The sequence below is a fragment of the Peromyscus eremicus genome, chromosome 4 (genome assembly GCF_949786415.1).
Source record: "Peromyscus eremicus chromosome 4, PerEre_H2_v1, whole genome shotgun sequence".
NCBI classification, from domain to species: Eukaryota; Metazoa; Chordata; class Mammalia; order Rodentia; family Cricetidae; genus Peromyscus; species Peromyscus eremicus.
In genome coordinates, this window is record NC_081419.1 from 130195953 (window position 1) to 130216355 (window position 20403).

General features: G+C 46.3%; 1 protein-coding gene across 1 annotated transcript; it reads left to right on the forward strand.

Annotated features, from left to right (window-relative positions):
- Window positions 1-10328: 10328 nt before the first annotated feature.
- Window positions 10329-20176, forward strand: Rab5if (RAB5 interacting factor). The gene is made up of 4 exons (XM_059261780.1): window positions 10329-10699; window positions 12298-12401; window positions 18331-18460; window positions 19653-20176. The coding sequence occupies exons 1-4, from the start codon at window positions 10586-10588 to the stop codon at window positions 19692-19694; spliced, it is 390 nt and encodes a 129-aa protein (XP_059117763.1). The 5' UTR covers window positions 10329-10585; the 3' UTR covers window positions 19695-20176.
- The last annotated feature ends 227 nt before the right edge of the window (window positions 20177-20403 follow it).

The following is a 20403-nucleotide window of genomic DNA, read 5'->3' on the forward strand; positions in this document are numbered from 1 at the left end:
ACTTGATCTGTAGACCAGGCTGGCCTCAAACTGAGAGATCCTGAGTGGGAAGATTAAAGGTTTCGCCTCCACCTCCTGGCCAGTAACTGCGTGGTTTTTTTTGTTTTTTGGTTTGTTTGTTTGGTTGGTTGGTTTTTTTTAACGGATTGATTTATTTAATTATTTATTATACATAGTGTTCTGTCTGCATGTATACCTGCAGGCCAGAAGAGGGCACCAGATCTCATTACAGATGGCTGTGAGCCACCACATGGTTGCTGGGAATTGAACTCAAGACCTCTGGAAGAACAGCCAGTGCTCTTAACCTCTGAGCCATCTCTCCAGCCCAGTAACTGCGTTTTTATCAGCTTTGCTTCCTCTACTGTCCCTCTAGCCACCTGGGTTAGCGCAGTCCTTACCTAGACCGTGTGTACCCTGTTCAGTACTCTACATTCCTTGTAAGCCTGGTCAGTCACTTCTAATCACTGGTAAACACTGGGTTTGCTAAATGACGCACGAGTGGACCTGGGAGCTGGCAGGTCCACTGAGTGAGGAAAAGCATATTACAATTTGACAACCCCACAAAAAAGCAGCTGTAAGATCTGGACCACATCTGCTTCAGCCACAGCTGAAGTCAGCTTGACTTCCACTTCCCTGTTGTGTCAGCCTGTAAATTCCCATTTGTTTCCACTAGCTTTGGATGCATTTTGTCACATCAAGATGGTAACTGTGGCCTAAAGTATAAAAACCAACAACAGTAGTAAACAGCTGTGCTGTGTGCCTGGGCCTCTGCAGTGATCATCTGGTTATTTCGTACACATATACAAGACAGAGGCCCACGGCCTGGGAAAAGTAACTGAGTGAGGGTTTAGGTTACTTGCTTGAATTCAGCCAGTGTAGGTATGAATTTAGGATTGTAATTAAGTCTCTTGCTTCAAGGTCACTGAGAGATGTCCAGACCCAGTTCAAGCAGTGGTGAGTGGTTTACCACTGCCAAGTATCCAGCTGTCTTGAACATCAGTGTAGGCTATGCACTTCTACAATCAAGTGGCTGGTTGGGCTTTTTGCTTTTTTTTTCTTTTTCCAGATTTCTTTCATGTGCATGAGTGTTTTGCTTGTATGTATGTTCCCCTGGAGGTTAGAAGAGGGTGCCCTCGAACTGAGCCACCATGGGGTGCTCGTGTGTGTGTGTGTGTGTGTGTGTGTGTGTGTGTGTGTGTACACAGCCTGGCCTTGAATTCCTGATCCTCCAGTTAAAAGAACTGAACTCCAGCCGGGCAGTGGTGGCGCACACCTTTAATCCCAGCACTCGGGAGGCAGAGCCAGGCGGATCTCTGAGTTCAAGGCCAGCCTGGTCTACAGAGCAAGATCCAGGGAAGACACCAAAACTACACAGAGAAACCCTGTCTCAAAAAACCAACAACAAAAAAAACTGACCTCCAGTACTCATCATTACTCATTCACCAGGACCTGTTAGTATCCCCAAACTAGACACTTAGGCCCAGGAGGAAGAGGTAAACCTCAAAAAGAGATTTGTTTTTGCTGGGCCTAATAACAGTTCTAGTACTCTAGAAGTAGAGGCAAGAAGATCAGTGACTCCAAAGCTAGTCTGGGCTACGTATTTAGATGCTATGGCATCAAGAGTAATGATGTCTGGGTTGGAGAGATGGCTCAGCTCTTAAGGACAGGCTCACAACCAAAAATATAAGACTAATATTCCCATATTGATTTGGGTCTGAATGTCCCCTGAAGGCTCTTTATTTAAAAGCTGTTGCTGGGGCTGGAGAGATGGCTCAGAGGTTAAGAGCACTGACTGTTCTTCCAGAGGTCCTGAGTTCAATTCCCAGCAACCACATGGTGGCTCACAACCATCTGTAACAAGATCTGGTGCCCTCTTCTGGCCTGCAGGCATACATGCTGTATACGTAATAAATAAATCTTAAAAAAAAAAAAAAAATTAAAAGCTGTTGCAGGCTGGGCGGTGGTGGCACATACCTTTAATCCCAGCACTCAGGAGGCAGAGGCAAGCCAGTCTACAAAGCCAGGTCCAAGACAGTCAGAGCTACACAATGAAACCTGTCTTGGTGGGGGGCGAAAGCTATTGCAACCTGATGGGAAGGGGCTTTTTAAAAATATAATTTATTTATTCTTATTTTATGTACATTGATGTTTTGCCTACATGTATGTCTGGAGTGGGGGTCAGATCTTGGAGTTACAGACAGTTGTTGCCATGTGGGTGCTGGGAATTGAACCCGGGTCCTCTGGAAAAGCAGTCGGTGCTCCCAACCACTGAGCCATCTCCAGCCCCAGGAAGGGGCTTTTTAAAATTTTTTTTACAGATCATGAAAGCTATAACTGGTTAGTCAATGGGTGGGTTTATAATTTAGTGACATAGGGGAGTAGGAACTAAGAGGAGGGGACTAAATGTCACTGGATGGGCCTGCCCTAGCAGAGTCTATACGGTGGTCCCATCCTTTTCCTGCTTTCCTTTCCTTTCCATGCTAGAGTACAGTAAACAAACACCTTTGCTCTACCCTTAACCTCTAGTCAAGCCTGAGCTAACAGAAACCTTCATCCTTTAAATTATTTCTCAAGGGGGGCTGGAGAAGTAGCTCAGCAGTTAAGAGCACTGGCTGTTCTTCAGAGGTCCTGAGTTCAATTCCCAGCACCCACATAGTGGCTCACAACCATTTGTAATGAGTTCCAGTACCCTCTTCTGGCCTGCAGGCATACATACAGGCAGAGCACTGTATATATAATAAATAAATAAATAAATAAATAAATAAATAAATAAATAAATAAATATTAAGGAAAATCATTTCTCAAGGAATTAGGCCATGGTAATGAGAATGTGACTAATACACCCTAGAAAGGAGAAGGGCTTAGAATGGTCTCACTTCGTAAGGAGAAATGGCTTCTATAAATACTTTTAAAAGAACTAAAACCAAAACTGGCTTCTGGGAGCTACAGATACAGCCCATTGGTAGAGTACTAGCGTTCATGAAGCCCTGGGTTTGCTCCCCAGCACTCACTCTGGCGTCATAGTCCAGGCATGGTAGCTCATACCTGTAATCCCAGAACTCTTATGGGTAGTATTATGACAATCAAAATTTCAGCCTGTGAGTTGGCTGAGTGTGTAAAGGTGCTTGCTTGCAAAGCCTAACCACCAGGTTCAATTCCTGTGTAATAAAAAGAACTGAAAAAAAAAAAAAAAAACTGACTCTACAAGTTGTTCTTTGCTCTCATATGTACTATGGCACATGTGTTACACACACACACACACACACACACACACACACACAAAAATAACTTGAAAAGTTCAAGATCATCTTCAGCTGTATAGTTGGAGGCTATGGGAGACATATAAGGCCTTGTCTATCCAAACACAACCCTTAAGCTGTAGGTTGATGATACTCATGAACTGACCTGTGAATGTGACTGATGCCTCTTCCTGAAGCCAAGTGTATGACCCCTTGTCGCAGAACAGCCTCATTTGGTAAGGACAGCTTTTCTGTTTTGTTTTCAGTCTCACTATGTAGCTCAGGCTAGCCTTAAACTCAGGGGCCTTCTGCCTCAGCTCCCAAGACACTACATCGGCCTTTTGGTGTGTTTTGGGAGGGAGAGTTTGGGACCAAACTAGAGATTTCCCACCTGCTAAGTACACACTCTACAAGTGAGCTATACCCCAGCCTCCAATCTTAGTAGTTACAAGATAAAGGAAAAAAAGGTCTTTTGGGTGGTGGTGGTCAACTTTAATCCCAGCACTTGGGAGACAGGGGGAGGCAGATCTCTTGAGTTCAAGGCCAGCTTGGTGTACAGATTGAGTTCCAGGAAAGCCAAGGCTACACAGAGAAACCCTGTCTGTGTAGCAACAACAAAAAGGTCTTAGGGGCTGGAGAGATGGCTTAGCAGTTAAGAGTACTTGTAGATGTAACCAACCTTCTTATTAAATAAGAAACACAGAACCAATGCAAAGAAGAAAGCCAAGAGGTCAGAGCTAAGAGCTAAAACCTTACCCTTCCTCCTGCAGTGGTCCTACCTCTCCGAACCAGAGCTACCCCTGTGTTAAAGTCTTTATATAGAGTTCCTGTTCTGCCTTCTCATTGGTTGTAAACTCAACCACATGACTGCCTTGTCACGGCCTGTCTGTATAGGCCTCCAGGTTTTCCATGCTTGGTATTGAGATTAAAGGCATGTGTATCCAACAATGGCTGTATCCCTGAACACACAGAGACTTACCCAGCTGTGCCTACCAAGTGCTGGGATTACAAGTGTACGCCACCACTGCCCTGCTTTCCTATGGCTTGCTAATAGCTCTGACCCCGGACAACTTTATTTATTAACATACAAATAACATTTTTTTTTTTTTTTTTTTTTTTGGTTTTTCGAGACAGGGTTTCTCTGTGTAGCTTTGCGCCTTTCCTGGAACTTGCTCTGTAGACCAGGCTGGCCTCGAACTCACAAAGATCCACCTGGCTCTGCCTCCTGAGTGCTGGGATTAAAGGCGTGCGCCACCACCGCCCGGCACAAATAACATTTTAATACAAATAAAATATCACCATAAGTACTGGCTGCTCTTCCAGAGGACCTGGGTTCAATTCCCAGCACCCACATGGAAGCTCGCTCTCACACACACACCTGCCTTTAACTCCAGTTCCAGGGGTCCCACACCCTCATGCAGACATACATGCAGGCAAAACACCAATGCATATAAAATAAAAAATAAAAAAGAAGAAAATAATAAAATAAAGGTGGGCAGTGGTGGCAAACGCCTTTAACCCCAGCACTCAGGAGGCAGAGACAAGAGATTATCTGAGTTTGATAATCTACAAACTTGATCTACAGATCGAGTTCTAGGACAGCTAAAGCTACTCAAACCCTGTCTAGGAAAACTAAGATAGATAGATAGATAGATAGATAGATAGATAGATAGATAGATGGCTCGGTGAATGGGTGGATGGGTGGATGATGGATGGATGGATCCTCCCTGAACTGTTTGGCTTCTGAGCCCTGACAGTCTATAATGACCTGAAGGTCACCTTCCTGGGATTACCACTTCAATCACTAACCTCCCATCCATGGGCTCCACATCACAGAGTGTGCCAAAACTACACTACACAAGAACGCCTTCCTTCCCTGTCTTCGTCTTCTGCATAGCATGGGCAGGCAGTCGCTTCCCCACAGTATGTCAGGTTGCTGTGATCCCTGCTATGCGGTGTATATCTGAGGCCAGCGGAGCATACCTTCCTTTCCAGTCTCACTGCAACAGCTGTCAGGGTCACAGGCGTTCAGTGGGAAGGAAATAGTCTAACGGTTGAGATCACGGGTCTGACATGCTAAAAACCTACACCTCACAAAGACAAATTGTGCACTACTTCCAAATCTGTCTCCCACCTCCAAACCTGACTTCAGGTTCTTTTCCATCTCAGACCACCCAAGATGTTTATTTTAACCAGATGGATGCCCTGGGATTCAGCCAGATTCCTCACTTCCTAAGATAAGAAAGCCTGAGAGAATTCAGAAAGGGAACCAGCCAGTCTCACCCATTAGTCACATACCTTCTAGGCTAGGGCTTACCTGGGCTGCCAGCTAGGCTTCCTTCAAAACCCTGAAGCACAGATCGGGTTTCCAGCATCTTACTTAACCTCTGATTTGCTGGTCACCTTGAGCTACATGGCAGGATACCAGATCCTCTAACCACAAACCTTCAGAAACATCCCAGACTCTAAGAATTTAAAATTGAGGGAAAGAGATGGCTCAGCGGTTAAGAGCACTGACTGATGTTTCAGAGGACCCAGGTTCAATTCCCAGGCTGTCAGGTGTCTGATCACACTAGAATTAAAAAAAAAAAAAAATTGAACTTCACAATCTATAACACAAAGATTTATTGGGATTTTTTTCCCCCTCCTGTAGAAACTATTTGCAGGAGTTTGGGGGATGGATGTGTGGTGCAATTCTGTAATACTTGTATGAATGAATGAATGACTAAATAAATAAATAAATGGACTGGCAATGTGGCTCGGTCGGAAGAGACCATGCAAGAAGTCCTGAATTTGAGCCTTATCCCAGCATAAAACTAACCTGGCATGATGGTAAATACCTGTAATCCTAGCACTTGGAATGTAGAGGCAGGAGGATCAGAAATACAAGGTCATCCTTGGCTATGAAGCAAGTTCAAGGCCATCCTGGGCTACATAAAAACCTGTCTCATTTAAGGAAAAGTTGTGTTGATGCAATCAGGTAGAAAACCCTATAGAGGGCCTTTGAGCTGGCTCAGTGGGTAAAGGTGCTTGCTGCCAACATCTGACAACGTGAGTTTGATCCCACATGGTGGAAGGAGAGAACTCCCACAAGCTGTCCTCTGACCATATGCATGTTCTGATATATACACCCAAATACACAGAAAGTATATTAAAATTTTTAATTTAATTTTTTTGTTTTGGTTTTTTGAGACAGGGTTTCTCTGTGTAACCCTGGCTGTTCTGGAACTGAGAGATCCGCCTGCCTCTGCCTTCAGAGTGCTGAAATTAAAGGCATGTGCCACCACAGCCTGGCTAATTTAAAATTTTTTAACTGCCTTTAATCCCAACACTTGGGAGCCAGAGGCAAGCAGATCTCTGAGTTCCAGGCCAGCCTGGTCTATAGAGTGAGTTCCAGGACAGCCAAGGCTGCAAAGTGAGATTTATTTATTTATTTTTTCAACAGTACACAGTACAGGCTGCACCCACATGCTGTTGCTCACAATCACACCTCAATTCCAGTTCCAAGGTAATCCAGCGCCCTCTGCTGGCTTCCATGTGCACCAAACACAAAAGTGCTACATACAGATACGTGCCGTGAAAATATTTATACACATAAAAAATAAAATGAAAATCTTCTGAAAAAAATGGACATGAAGCCGGGTGGTGGTAGCACACGACTTTAATCCCAGTACTCGGGAGGCAGAGCCAGGCGGATCTCTGTGAGTTCGAGGCCAGCCTGGGCTACCAAGTGAGTTCCAGAAAAGGCGCAAAGCTACACAGAGAAACCCTGTCTCAAAAAACAAACAAACAAACAAACAAAAAGGACATGAAAGTATGAGGGGCCTTCTGAGAAGGAAGCAGGTTCAGAGGGAGTGGAGCCAGGATGAGAGAGAGTAACTAGACAGTGAAAATGACCAATACATTATATACATGCATGAAGTCATTTCCAAAAAACTACAAAGTTACTGAATTAAAAAATATGGCACTGGCATAAAAACTGGCATATTGACCAATAAAGTAGAATAGAGAACCCTGAAATTAGCCTTCACTTGTATAGAGATAGTCAAATTATTCTCAATAAGGGTGTGAGGCCAATGTGTAAAAGACTCTGGGAGGGGACTAGGTCCTAGACAGTTGTTTCAACAAATGGTGCTAGAACACTGAACATCTACAGGCAAAAGGACAGAAGTTAACTTAAAACAGACTGTGAAGTTGTAGCTCTGTTAGAGGGCTTGCTTAGCCAGGGCAACAAGGGGGCCGGGGGCGGGGGGGGGGGGGGGGAGGGGGGCTGGGACTGGAGACTCCGATCTGCAGTCCCAGCACTAGGGAGGCTGAGCCATAAGGATTACCTGTGGGGTAGGCTAGCCTATGAAACTCTTAGGGGAAAAAATAGAAGAAATCCTCATGAAACAGAAGACTTGCCAATACGTTCTTGGCAGAAGAAACATTGGCAAAGTTAGACTTCAGTAACGTTGAAATCATTCACCTGTGCTCCCAGCTACCTGGGAGACTGAAGCAGGAGATATTTGGGCCTAGAAGTTTGGGACTAAACTGGGCAACTTGGGGAGACACCCTTCTCTGTCTCAAAATATAATGAACAAGTTTGGAGTATATGGGTGCACAGGCCTGTAATCCCAGAACCTAAGAGGCAAAAGCAGAAGGATCAAAGCCAGTCCAAGGTTATCTCGGTCTACATATCAGAACCTGTCTTAAACAAAACCAAAGAAAAACTCTGTAGTAAATAAATGGCATTAGCAACAGAATAACCCACAGAATACTTCAGAATGTAAATCACATAAGGTTAGTAATCTCTAGAATGAAAAATCAGACAACAAATAAACCAAAAAACAGTCAGTGAGCACACAGAAAAATGTTCAGCATCCCTGACCTTTAGGAAGATGTCCATCAAAACTACAGTGAGCTATTCTGTTGCTGCAGGCCTCGGACCCCTTCACTTAGGAGGCTCTCTGTGAATTCAAGGCCAGCCTGGTCTACACAGTGAGTTCCAAGACAGCTCAGACTACATAATGAGACCCTGTCTCATTACCTGCCCCCAAGTTTATGTTTATGTATGTGTGTTTGTGTGAGTGTGTGCATGCATGTGCAGATGTGCCCATGTGGACTACTCAGAGTTGGAGTAATCTTAGCATTTGGAAGGTGGAGGCAGAAGGATCAGGAGTTCAAGACTAGCCTATGCTACAGAGTGAGATTTAGTCGTTTTTTGTTTTTTGTTTTTTGTTTTTTGTTTTTTTTTAGGTGGCACAAGCCTTTAATCTCAGTACTTGAAAGACAGAGGCAGGAGGATCTATGTGAGTTAGAGGCTAGCCTGGTCTACAAAGTATGTTCAGGACAACCAGGGCTATATAAAGAGACCTGTCTCACAAAAACAAACAAACAAAACCAGAACCTCGTTTTTTTATCTATCAACCTTTACCTATAGTTGGGTCTTCACCTCAGGTGCCTTGAACTCACAGAGATTCACCTGCTTCTGCCATCTGAGTGCTAGAATTAAAGGCATGGACCCGTACACGGAATGCTTTTAATCTCAGTACCCTGGGGAGTCAGAGGCAGGTGGGTTTCTGTGAGTTTCAGGCTAGCCTGGGTCTACATAGCAAATTCCAGGCCAGCCAAGGGTTACATAGTGAGATCTTATCTAAAATACACACACACACACACACACACACACACACACACACACACAAAGGGGATTGGAGCAACGGCACAGAGCTTAAGTGATTAAGAATTCTGAGAGGTTCAATTCCCAGCACCCACATGACAGCTCACAACTGTCTGTTCCCCAGTTCTAGGTCACTCTCTTCTGGGCACCAGGCACACAAAGTGGTGCACAGACATACAATGCAGGCAAAACACCCATACCATGGAATGAAATGATTAGTTAAAAAAAAAAGAAAAAAGCAAGAAAGAAAAACGTGGATTTAGAGTCAAATAGACCCAGATACTAGTCCCGTGGATCGAGGCAAATTACTTTGCCTCTATAAACTCACTGCATAAAAGTGCTGTTCCGGGGTTGGGGATTTAGCTCAGTGGTAGAGCGCTTGCCTAGCAAGCGCAAGGCCCTGGGTTCGGTTCTCAGCTTTGGGGGGGGGGGGGGGAGTGCTGTTCCTTGATCTATTGGCTTAGCACACTGTGTATGGCACCATCTGGAAGGTGGGGATTGGTTTTGTTCATCGTTTGTTTGCGACAGAATCGCTTACTTTGTATGCCAGGCTAGCCTTGCTATGTAACCCAGGTTAGCTGTGACACAGGATCTTGCAAGGTAACCAGGCCACCCTAAAACTCCTGCCTGGGCTGGGATTGCAGACAGGTACCACCACGGCATGGGACGCCTCAGAATTTGTACCGATGTACAAGTTCGCAAGGGGTGCAGCTGCTTCTGGCCATCCAAGACATCCTCTGTGAAATGCTACCACCACACCGTGAGGACGCAATGATATCCTGACACCGACTACTTCTCTATTTCCCTGCCGAAGTTCTCCATTGCTTCCAACTTGCCTTATCCTTAGAAAAGAAGTTTTTCTCTTGGGATCTTAGCCTCACGTTTGTCAGAAGAGAAGGCTGGGCAAGCTGAGTCGTTAAGTTACACAGAAAACATTTTTTTTTTCCCCTTTTGAGACAGGGCCTGCTTTGTAGCCCAGGTTGACGTGGCCTGGGACTCACCATTCTCCAGACGGTAGGCAGACTTGAGCCATCGCCAGGCGAAGTAACTTTATTTTTTCCACAGTCATGACGGTGGATGAGTTAACATCGTGAACAAAGTCGTGAGTAACTTGCAGGTTTAGGACAGAATGCACAGACGCTAACTCCAGCGGGGCAGCCTGGAGCTCCGAGGGGACTAAGGACCTGGCTCTGTAGGCGAGCAGGTGTTGCAAGGCCACTTCTACTTGTCGCCCGAGGGGACACTCGGCCACGTCAACCCTCGGCTTTCCTCAGAGCGACTGTTCCTCAGTCTCCACAGCGCCTCCTCGCGCTCAGGTCGCCTCCGCGCCGCACTTGTCCCTTCTCGCTCACCCTACCTAGCGCCTGACTTAAGCTTTCCGTCACTTCCGCTGAGCGGAAGGCGCTTGCACGGAGGCGTGGCCGAGCTTTCGGGCCGACGGCTGCGTGGCTGCCGATTGGCTGCGTGCGCACGTCGTAGAGGACACGCCCCTCCCTCCGCGGCGCCTGCTCCGTGGAGCTTGCGAGCCGGCGGCTTGGCAGAGCGAGGGGATCCTCGGCGTGCCTCCGAACCTCAGTGCCTGGGCTGTCGCCGCCGCCCCGCGCGCCGAGACCCGCCACCCCAGACCCCGACTCCCTTTGGCTCGGCCCGCGCGCCCCAGGCCCGGCTCGGGCGGCGCGGCGGGAGGATGAGCGGCGGGCGGCGGAAGGAGGAGCCGCCTCAGCCGCAGCTGGCCAACGGGGCCCTCAAGGTGTCCGTGTGGAGCAAGGTGCTGCGGAGCGACGCGGCCTGGGACGACAAGGTGCGGGAGGCCCGGCGAGGGCGCGGGTCAGGGGGACGGGCCCGGGTCTTCCTCGCCCCGGCCGGGCGCGGCCGTGGGAGCAGGGAGCAGGGAGCGGGTGACTAGGGTGCCGGTGCACAGTGGACGAGCGCGGGCCTGGCCGCCCGCCTGACGGCAAGGAAAGCCACCTGGCCACGCGGAAGCGGCGAGTGCGGGCCGGAGCGAGCGGAGCTCCCGTGGTCCTCTGTCGTTTACTCCGCGGGATCCGGAGTGGTTAGAGCTTCTGAAGACTGTGCGCGCCGTGCCGGCTGCGGAATCCCCGGGGTGTGTAGTTTGCACATTGGGAGGGGTGGTTCTGTCCTTGCTCGATTGGAGGAAAAGACCAGATGGATGTCTCATGAGCTTAAGATTCGAGGGCTGGGTCTGAGACCACCTTAGGAGGGTGTCTGTTAGGAAGAAATGTCGCTAGACATGGGTAAGAAGTGCTTGGGGACTTCAAGATGCTCTCGCTGGTCACCTTCAGAGGATCTGAGCGTGGACGCTTCCCACCCTTGCTCCGTTCTGAGATCTCGAAGACTGTCACCATGCAGATAGTTTGAAAAGAATGTTTTTTTTGGAATCCTTACGTCGTTTGGATTGCTGAAGTTGGGCTTTCCTTCCTTCAGTTCCGTATTGGGGGGGGGGGGGGATGGGAAGCACTTCCTGAAGGTGCCCTTGGCCTGCCCCCAGCCCTGCCCAGCTCTTGCAAAACCTGCAGTGTCTTTGTGATCTGCTGTGTCATTTTTTTGCCCTTCTTCTTCTCTGGTCCAAGGACTGATGTTTTGGAGTCCAGGGCAATTCGCAAACCACTAGTGCTCTTTGTGCACATGCCTAAAGCACTTCTCTGAACTTCCCACACCACCATACTTCCCTTCCTCGGTGGCTTTCTCAAGTCACTGTAAACAGAAAGGGTGGGTATTGAGGTTAATAGTTTTTCCCACCTGCTGGGAACTGTCTAGGACTTACCTGGTCAGCTAAGGGTTACCTGTGGCCAGGAGCACAGTGCCCATAGTCACTGCATTCATGAAACTTTTTTCTTTTTTTAAAGAAGTAATGGTTTCTTTAGTCACCTAATGTCTAAATACGTTGTCTTTCACCACACTTTAGAAGTGATGACATAACCGCTTATGGGGACTGGAGAGATGGCTCACCAGTTTAGAGGAGTACTTACTTTTGCAGAGGACCTGGGTTTGATTCCCGGCACCCACATGGTGGTTCACAGTGATCTGTAACTCCAGTTCCAAGGAATCCAAAGCCCTCCTTCTCCATCCAGCGTTCATGGGCAGCAGGCACATATGTGGCGCACATGCATACATTCAAGCAAATACATACCAAGTAAAAGGAACAAATCAAAAAAGAACCACATACTAAGCTGAACCTGGTGGTACACATCTTTAATCCAGCACTCCACAGCCCAGGCCTGGTTCACATAGCAGGTTCCAGGCCAACCAGAGCTATATAGTGACATTGTCTTGGAAAAAAAAAGATAGAAAGAAAATTTAATAAGCTGTTGTTTCTTCACCTATAACTGTCTTGTGGCAGCCACTCCAGATAATACATACATTTTGTCTCTTTTATAGGATGAATTTTTAGACGTGATCTACTGGTTCCGACAGATCATTGCTGTGGTCTTGGGTGTCATTTGGGGCATTTTGCCCTTGCGAGGCTTCTTGGGAATAGCAGGGTAAGTCTTGGGTATTTCACATTCTTGTAGTTTTGTCTGAGATAGGATCTCTCTGGAGCTTAGCACTTGGAGTAGTTCTACCTCGGCCTAATAAGTGCTGGGATTAGAAGCAAGCAACTATGCTTAGGATTCTCATTTCTGTTTTTTTTTTTTTTTTTTTTTAAGGTTTTTTTTGTTTTGTTTTTTTTTTTTGTTTTTTGTTTTTTGGTTTTTTTTGTTTGTTTGTTTGTTTGTTTTTAGGGACAGGGTCTCATGTAGCCCAGGTTGCCCTTTAAACTCCTGATCCTCTTGCCCCCACTTCCCAGGTGCTTACAGGCATGTGTCTACACGCTTGGCTCGTGGTTTCTTTTCAAATAGAGGCTCTATTTTCCTTTTATGACTATACCATGTGCATCTGATTACTAAAGCAAAAATGTCCGCATTAGCACTCCTGGGCCTGGTGCAGTGTTCCTTAGCTCTCGGGCCCAGGAGCATCGCATGTCAGGCTGTTGTCCTGAAGACTGGGCCAGTTTATTCATTCCATGGGTCTAATGTGACTCTTTGCAAGTGCTTGGCAACAGTATTCTTAATTGTGGCCTGACCTTGGTACCTGTGGAAGTTGAGGAAATAGAGGAGCTTTGTAGTTGATGAGATTTTTTTATGCTTCGTATTTTGCTGATGTACCAACTCTTGGCTTTGGCAGGAGTTATTTTCAGGTCCCTATGTTTTAAAAGCACCACCCTCACTCCTTGGCCTTGCACATTTTGCTTCACTCCTGGCCAGTGGCAACATCCTTGACACCTGCTCATGCATGGTTCACTTTATTGAGTTACTGAAAGAAAGCCTGTACTGTGAAACTGCACTTAAAAGCCTTAAACTCGTAAGTAGGAACTGTGAGCAAGCTCTTCTGGAAGTGAGGAGGCTTGCCTTGTCTCGTTTCACACAGGAATACAAGTGAGCACTCCTGTGTCTCACCCCTCCTCCCATGGAAAGCCGTGCTGGTTGTCTGAGGGCTATTGGTATATCTTACTAGTTTCTTTAGAGAGTGAAGAGTAGTGTGTTTCAGAAACAGATTGGGTATATAGTCTCTCCTGTTGACAAGATCTATTCCAAGACCCTCAGTGGATACCCACAACTAACTAATTACATATCTCTGATAAAGTTTAAAGTGTAAATGAGAAGCTGGGCATGATGGTGCGTGACTGTAATCTTTGTGCTGAGACAGGAGGCTCTCCATGAGTTACCAACTGGGCTACATAGTGATTTCCTGGCCAGTCAGTGAGGGATATGGAATAAGACTGTCTCAAAAAACCAGTTTAGGTGGTGGTGGTGGTGGTGGTGGTGGTGGTGGTGCAGGTGCAGCAGCAGCACACGCCTTTGATCTCAGCACTTGGGAGGCAGAGGCAGGCAGATCTCTTGATTTCAAGGACAGCCTGGTCTGCAGTGTGAGTTCTAAGACAGCCAGGGCTACACAGAGAGACCCTGTCTCAAAAAATAAACAAAGCAAACATTTTAAAAAAAATTATAAATTAAGCACCATGAGAGATTAACAGTAACTAATAAAATATATCAATATACTGTAATAAAATTGCATGGTCCTTTCCTTTGTCTCAAAATACCTAATAGTTTTATACTACTCCTGCTAGTGATAATGTGAGATATTTAAAGAAAGTACTTCATGGCTTCTATGGTGTATCCAGATTGCTAGCATTGCTATTCTCTAATTTTGAGGCCGTTACTAAGTAAGGCCAGGGTTTGAACACAAGCACTGGTACTGGTAACAGGTCTGATAGTCAAGCCACTGCCATTGACTGACAGGTAGGAGCATATACAGCATAAAGGTGCTGACGGAGGGGTGGTGCAGTGAAGCAGGGCTGCATGAGATTTCACACGCTGCCTGGAGCAGCCTGGAGTTGAAATTGTGCATTTTACTTACATGGCACATGTTTATTTCTGGAACATCCCATTTGTCCATGTTGATGGTAGATAACTGAAACTACACAAAAACTGAGTAAGAATGAACTACTATTCAGTGCCCCTTAACTAAAAGCTTTTCTACATTGTTTTATACTGAGCAAGGCATTGTATAAGGAAACCATTAAGAGTCCATGCTGTGCATGATCTTTTTGTTGTGTTTTTTGTTTTTCGGGACAGGGTTTCCCTGTGTAACAGTCCTGGCTGTTCTGGAACTTGCTTTGCAGACCAGGCTGGCCTTGAACTCCAAGATCTGACTGCCTCTGCCTCCTGAGTGCAGGGATTAAAGTCAAGCACCACCACTGCCTGGCTTGCTGGGCATGATCTTAACAGAGTGGACACTAAGACTGGTTGGCCTAGGGTTCATACAGCTCTGTCTAGGTAGGACAAGGTGTGAAGATGGAGTGACTAAAGACAGTCCCCTTATTTGAGCTAAGAAAAAGGCAGATAAAGAGTAATGCCAGAGGAAGAGGAGGTTGGCCTAAAGACCAAGTTCTCATCTTTCAAGGCCACCAGTGTAGGGGAGGGATGGTGCTAATTTAGAGCCCCTGCACCTATCAGATCTTACAAGATTTTTTTCCTCCTTTGGTGTATGGTACATGCACAAGAGTGTGCCATGTATTGCATATAGAGCCACAGCAGGATGCCGGCCGGTGTCTTCCTCTATTGCTTCATGCAGTGTTGCCTTGTGACATAGCCTCTCACTGAACCAGTAGCTCACTGTCCCAAGTTGGTCGGGCTTGCCAGCTAGTTCTTGGGGTCTGCTTGTCTGTGACCCCCAATACTGGAATAACAGGCATATGTTGCCATGACTGGGCTTTTTATGTGGGTGGTAGGGATTTGAACTCAGGTCCTCATTGTGAGGGAATTCTGCACAAAGGACTCAATGAAACAAGACCCCTTCTGGGTCATCATGTTTGTAGAACCAGTGCTCTTAGCCACTGAGCTATCTCCACAACCATTAAAACTTTTTTCCCCCCAAGACAGGGTTTCTCTGTCTAGTTTTGATGCCTGTCCTGGATCTCACTCTGTAGACCAGACTGGCCTCGAACTCACAGAGATCTGCCTGGCTCTGCCTCCGAGTGCTGGGATTAAAGGTGTGCACCACCACCGTCCAGCTGAAGCTGTATGATCTTGGGTTTACCTAAGATCAGTTTCCTCATCAGTAAAATGGAGACCGGGAGTGACAGGTGAATTAAAAAGGATGATTAAATAAATTGCTAAATGCAGACCAGTTCATCAGGCATCCCATGAGTCAGTTCGCTGCTATTGCTATTGTTGTGTGATTAGATTTATAAAAAGTGGTAAAATGGGCCTGAGAGAACAAGAACCTGAGTGTACTTTAGACTGGCTTGCCCAGTGTGTGGCACTACTATTCCACAGCTGCTTGTTTCTGGATTCAGTCCCACACTGTCACCACAGCCAGTTTTTCCCTCTGGACAAACCCTACCTTCCTTTGGGTTGGCACTTTGCCCCTGCTGTGGGACAGACCAAGCACTTTGGTTTTGTTTGTTTCCATAACCCTTCCCCAGCTTCCCTTGCTTTAGGCATGACTTCCTGGTGCTCATTTCTATGAACTTCTCTCCTCTCTCCAGTAACTGTAAGCTGCCCTCTGTCCAAGTCCTGCCTTGCTTTATTTCATTCTGTTGTGGCCATCAGTTAGCATCAGATTCAGTAAAACTTCTCATGTCTCCTGCTTTGTAATTTGCCCGAGAACTGGCTGACAGGCTGTTCTGTTTACTAAGGTTTTGCATTGAAGATCACCTCTGGTTCTCTCAGCTCAGCACATGATTGATATGCACTCGGTTAATGCTTTGAACTTTTTTTAAACTGGTGTTTATATATATATATATATGGCATTTATTTTGTGTGTATGAAGGGGAACACCCATGTTCCCCTTCATACACAACTCGGAGTTGGTTCTCTCTGCCACGTGGCCTCAGTGACTGGACTCAGTTGGCAGGCTTGGCCCTTAGCTACTGGGACAGGGTTTCACTGTATTACCCAGGCTGCTTTGGACTCCTGCATATACCCCCTCCAAATACCAGAACGGCCTTGAACCCTTTATCTTGTTTCCACCTCTCAAATGCTGGGTTTACAGGCATATGCCAGCCATAGCTCACCCTGTGGCTTTTGGGATCTTGCTCTATAGCTAGGCTGGCCTCTAGTTGGGACCCAGCCCTTTTCATATTCTTCTGTCACCCCAGTCCACCGTGTGAATGTGTTGACATCTTTGTAACTCTCTTCCTCATTTCTATAACAGAATGGTCCTCATCCTGGAAGCTCAGTCAGTGTGAGACCCTAGTCCTTTCTGTACCCTGCCTCTCACCTCACCTTTATGAAAGTTAGTGCTGTGTCAGCCTTTTCTTCTTGTTGCCCCACTTCTGACTCCATGGTCCTTCTCCAAGGTGGCTTGTTATCATTGTGGGCTGGGTTGGTTTGATTTTTCAGTGTTACACAGTATTTCTCTGTTAACAGTCCTGGCTGTCCTGTAACTCACTTTGTAAACCAGACTGGCCTCAAACTCACAGAGATCCACTTTAGCATCACCACCCAGCGTTTTTTGGTTTTTTTTTTAATGTATGTGGATATTTTGTCTGCTTGTACATCTGTCTGTCCAGGCTGGCCTTGAACTTCAGCTATCCTTCTTGCCTCAGCCTCCCAAGTGCTGAATTACAGTCATGAGTGACCATGCCCAGCATCAGCTTATTATCTGAACCTCCCAGTATCAGTAAGTCAGCCTGTCCAAAATAAAAGTCCTTTTGGGAAGAGGATGTGGCCATCTGGCCCAGTGCCAAGATTTCTGGCAGGAGATATTGATGTGGCTACAACATAGTTGGGAACTGTGTTTCCTGTGAAATCCAAGAACTGTTGCACTCCCAGACCATTGGTTTTAAAAAGTCTTCGGAACTAATTTCCTCTTCTGTGACATGTTCATCCCCAAGATGCCTTTGCTCTTAAGTCCTGAGACATTAGTAACAGGTGTAAAGCAGACTTCCCAATTCCTATCCTTCTACTTAAGAAACTATAAACCAGATCGTGAAGCCTCTCACCTCCCGGACACCAATGATTCCCTTACGTCAGTCTATGTCTCGCTCTTTTGAAACAGTCTGCATCCCACCCCCGACCTTTCTGCTCATGTATTCCAACCCCTGCATCAGCTCAGTACATCATAGGAGTCAGAGGCCGGTGGGGGGTGTCATAAAAGTTTGAACTCTATTCCCGTTGCTGTTCTTGGCCACCTAGTAGATGGTAAGCTGAAGGCAAGGGGTGTGTTCATCGAGTCAGTCACAAGCAGTAGGAGTTCGTGAATGGCCTCCTTTTAGGAATTGTGTGGAGAGAGACAGTGTGTGCCCGCTTTACCAGGCTATAAAGCAGTTAAACATGTGTCTGTTCCCTGTCCAGCACTCAGTTGGAGCTGTGTTGAGGTTCATGGCTGGTGTAGATCCTGTTTGGGGTGGCATTGAGTTCCAGGCCTGCCAAGGCTACATAGTGAGACCCTATCTCCAAAAAAAAAAAAAAAAAAAAAAAAGGTAGATTGAAGAATTGGGGGCAGTGCTGGAAATGGAACCCAAAGCTTTGTGTGTGCTAGACAAGTGCTCTGCCATTGAGACCCCTGCCCCATGCTTTAAATATTTTAGCACATGCTTTTGACCAAAAGTAGTTGTTTCGTCCTTAAATCTCCAACTTAGTTAGGTGGGCAGTTCCACTGAAGGTCTAGACATTTCTGTGTATTTCATTCACCCCTCCCACCATAATAACTATCCAAGCAACACCCCCACCCCGCTGCCCACCGCCCCATTTTACAGATGAGAGAGCCTTTCTCTCCAGGTCATCCCCTGCCTGGGTCAGGGGACAACAATCACATAAGCAAAGAATAAACTGGGACTCAGGGCTGGGACTCCTAACAGGGCTGGGAATGCTTGTAGCTTCGAAGTTTACAGTTTATGTTTGCTACTTATCCCCCTCACTCCAGATTCTGCCTGATCAATGCAGGAGTCCTGTATCTCTACTTCAGCAACTACCTACAAATCGATGAGGAAGAATATGGTGGCACATGGGAGCTCACCAAAGAAGGGTTTATGACTTCATTTGCCTTGTTCATGGTATGTGTGGCTGGTAGTTTCACAACAGTGTCTATTCATTTTAGGAGATGTTGGTTATTCAGGGAGCACACTAGGTGACTTATGCTATGTGGTTGAGCTACTGGGTTTTTGTTTTGTTTTTTGTTTTCAATCGGTTTCTCTGTGTAGCTTTGGTGCCTGTCTGGGATCTTGCTCTGTAGACCAGGCTGGCCTCGAACTCACAGAGATCTGCCTGACTCTGCCTCCCGAGTTCTGGGATTAAAGACATGTGCCACCACCGCCTGGCTGAGCTACTATTCTTTTCAGTGACCCCCTCAAGCAGGTCCTCTAAAAGATGTAGACTGCAGTTCTGTATACTTATGTAAATCCAAGTCCCGCTGTCAACTACATACTAAAACCGGGAATTTTTTTTTTTAAATACTACCCCCCCCCCCCTTTTTTTAAGATTTATTTATTTATTATGTATACAATGTTCTGTCTGAGTGTATGCTTGGACACCAGAAGAGGGCACCAGATCTCATTTTAGGTGGTTGTGAGCCACCATGTGGTTGCTGGAATTGAACTCAAGACCTCTGGAAGAGCAGTCAGTGCTCTTAACCTCTGAGCCATCTCTCCAACCTGGGAAATGTTTTAATACGTGCTTGTTGAGCTGGGTGTGGTCATCCACAGCTGTAATACCAGCAAAGTGGATTATAAGTTTGAATTCAGACTGAAGTACATAGAGAGACCTTGTCCCAAAAGAAAGGAAAAAACAAAAATGTAGATAGATATGTATATATAAAATAAGCACATTATTCCTGATAGGAAAAAGTAAACCACTCACATGGCTGTCATCTGAAATATAAAATGTTTACTATCCATAGAGTAAAATGTACTTTCTATGGTATTGTAGTATAGGTGAACCTTGAAAACATTACGCTAAGTGCTTCCAGACATAAAAGGCTACATGATTCCCCTTAGTGAAATGTCCAGAATACACAGGGCCATAGGGACAGAAAGTAGGTTAGTGATCGCCAGTAGCTGAGGGGAAGGAGGGATGGGAAATAAGTGGCCATGGGAACAGGCCTTCTCTTTGGTGTGATGTTTTGGGATTGATGATTCTTATTCTTATAAATACCTTAAAGCCTCAGAATTATGCACGGCCATTTTCATATGGGGGCGGCTGTGTTGATCAGGTGACACCATAAAAAAACATCATTTGTGTCTCCCTTAGGTCATTTGGATCATCTTTTACACTGCCATCCACTATGACTGATGGCCTTTGCTCCCATCTCTTCTGTCCAGTCCAAAGGACTTTTTTATTAGAGCACAGATACACGCCTGTTGGGGCACTCCCGCCACATGGAACTGAGAAGACCCATGTCTCTTGGATTTAGAATCAGCGTGTTGGGCATCGGTGTTTTCTGCAAGGGTTGTGAAACTTTTCAAAGAACCATCTGCCTTTGGGGAAGCATTTCTGAATTTGTCCATCATCAACCATTTTTCTTGGATACCATCATGTAACAGCTGTTTGCCAAGTGGAGCTGCTGTTTAATCTAATGCGCCTCTGGATCCGGATGAAACATTAAATTGTCTTCCTTAGTTCTCCGTCAGGTGTACAGTTTTTAAACTGTCAATGGCATCTCAAGTCTTCTGAAAACACCATGTGCGTGATCCATAGCGCGGTACGGGCAGCCATCTAATAGGTTTCCACTGTAGAGTGTTTTCGGATACTTGAATAAACAAGTCTAACTGAAAGCGTTGGCATGCCTGGTAAACTAAAGCCTTGCTTACCTACTCACCTGGACCCTCAGAAACCCTAGGAGTGTCGACAGGGCAGAGACCCCACTTTGCTCTTCCTCCCTCGCAGCTCCCATAGCGGCTTCGGCCAGGCCTCTTTCTCCTTTTGGTTGTCAGGCTTGGTGAAGGTTATTGCCTTGGTTTTAACATTGCAGAGGGCCTACACCTGATGGCCCGGCCCAGCA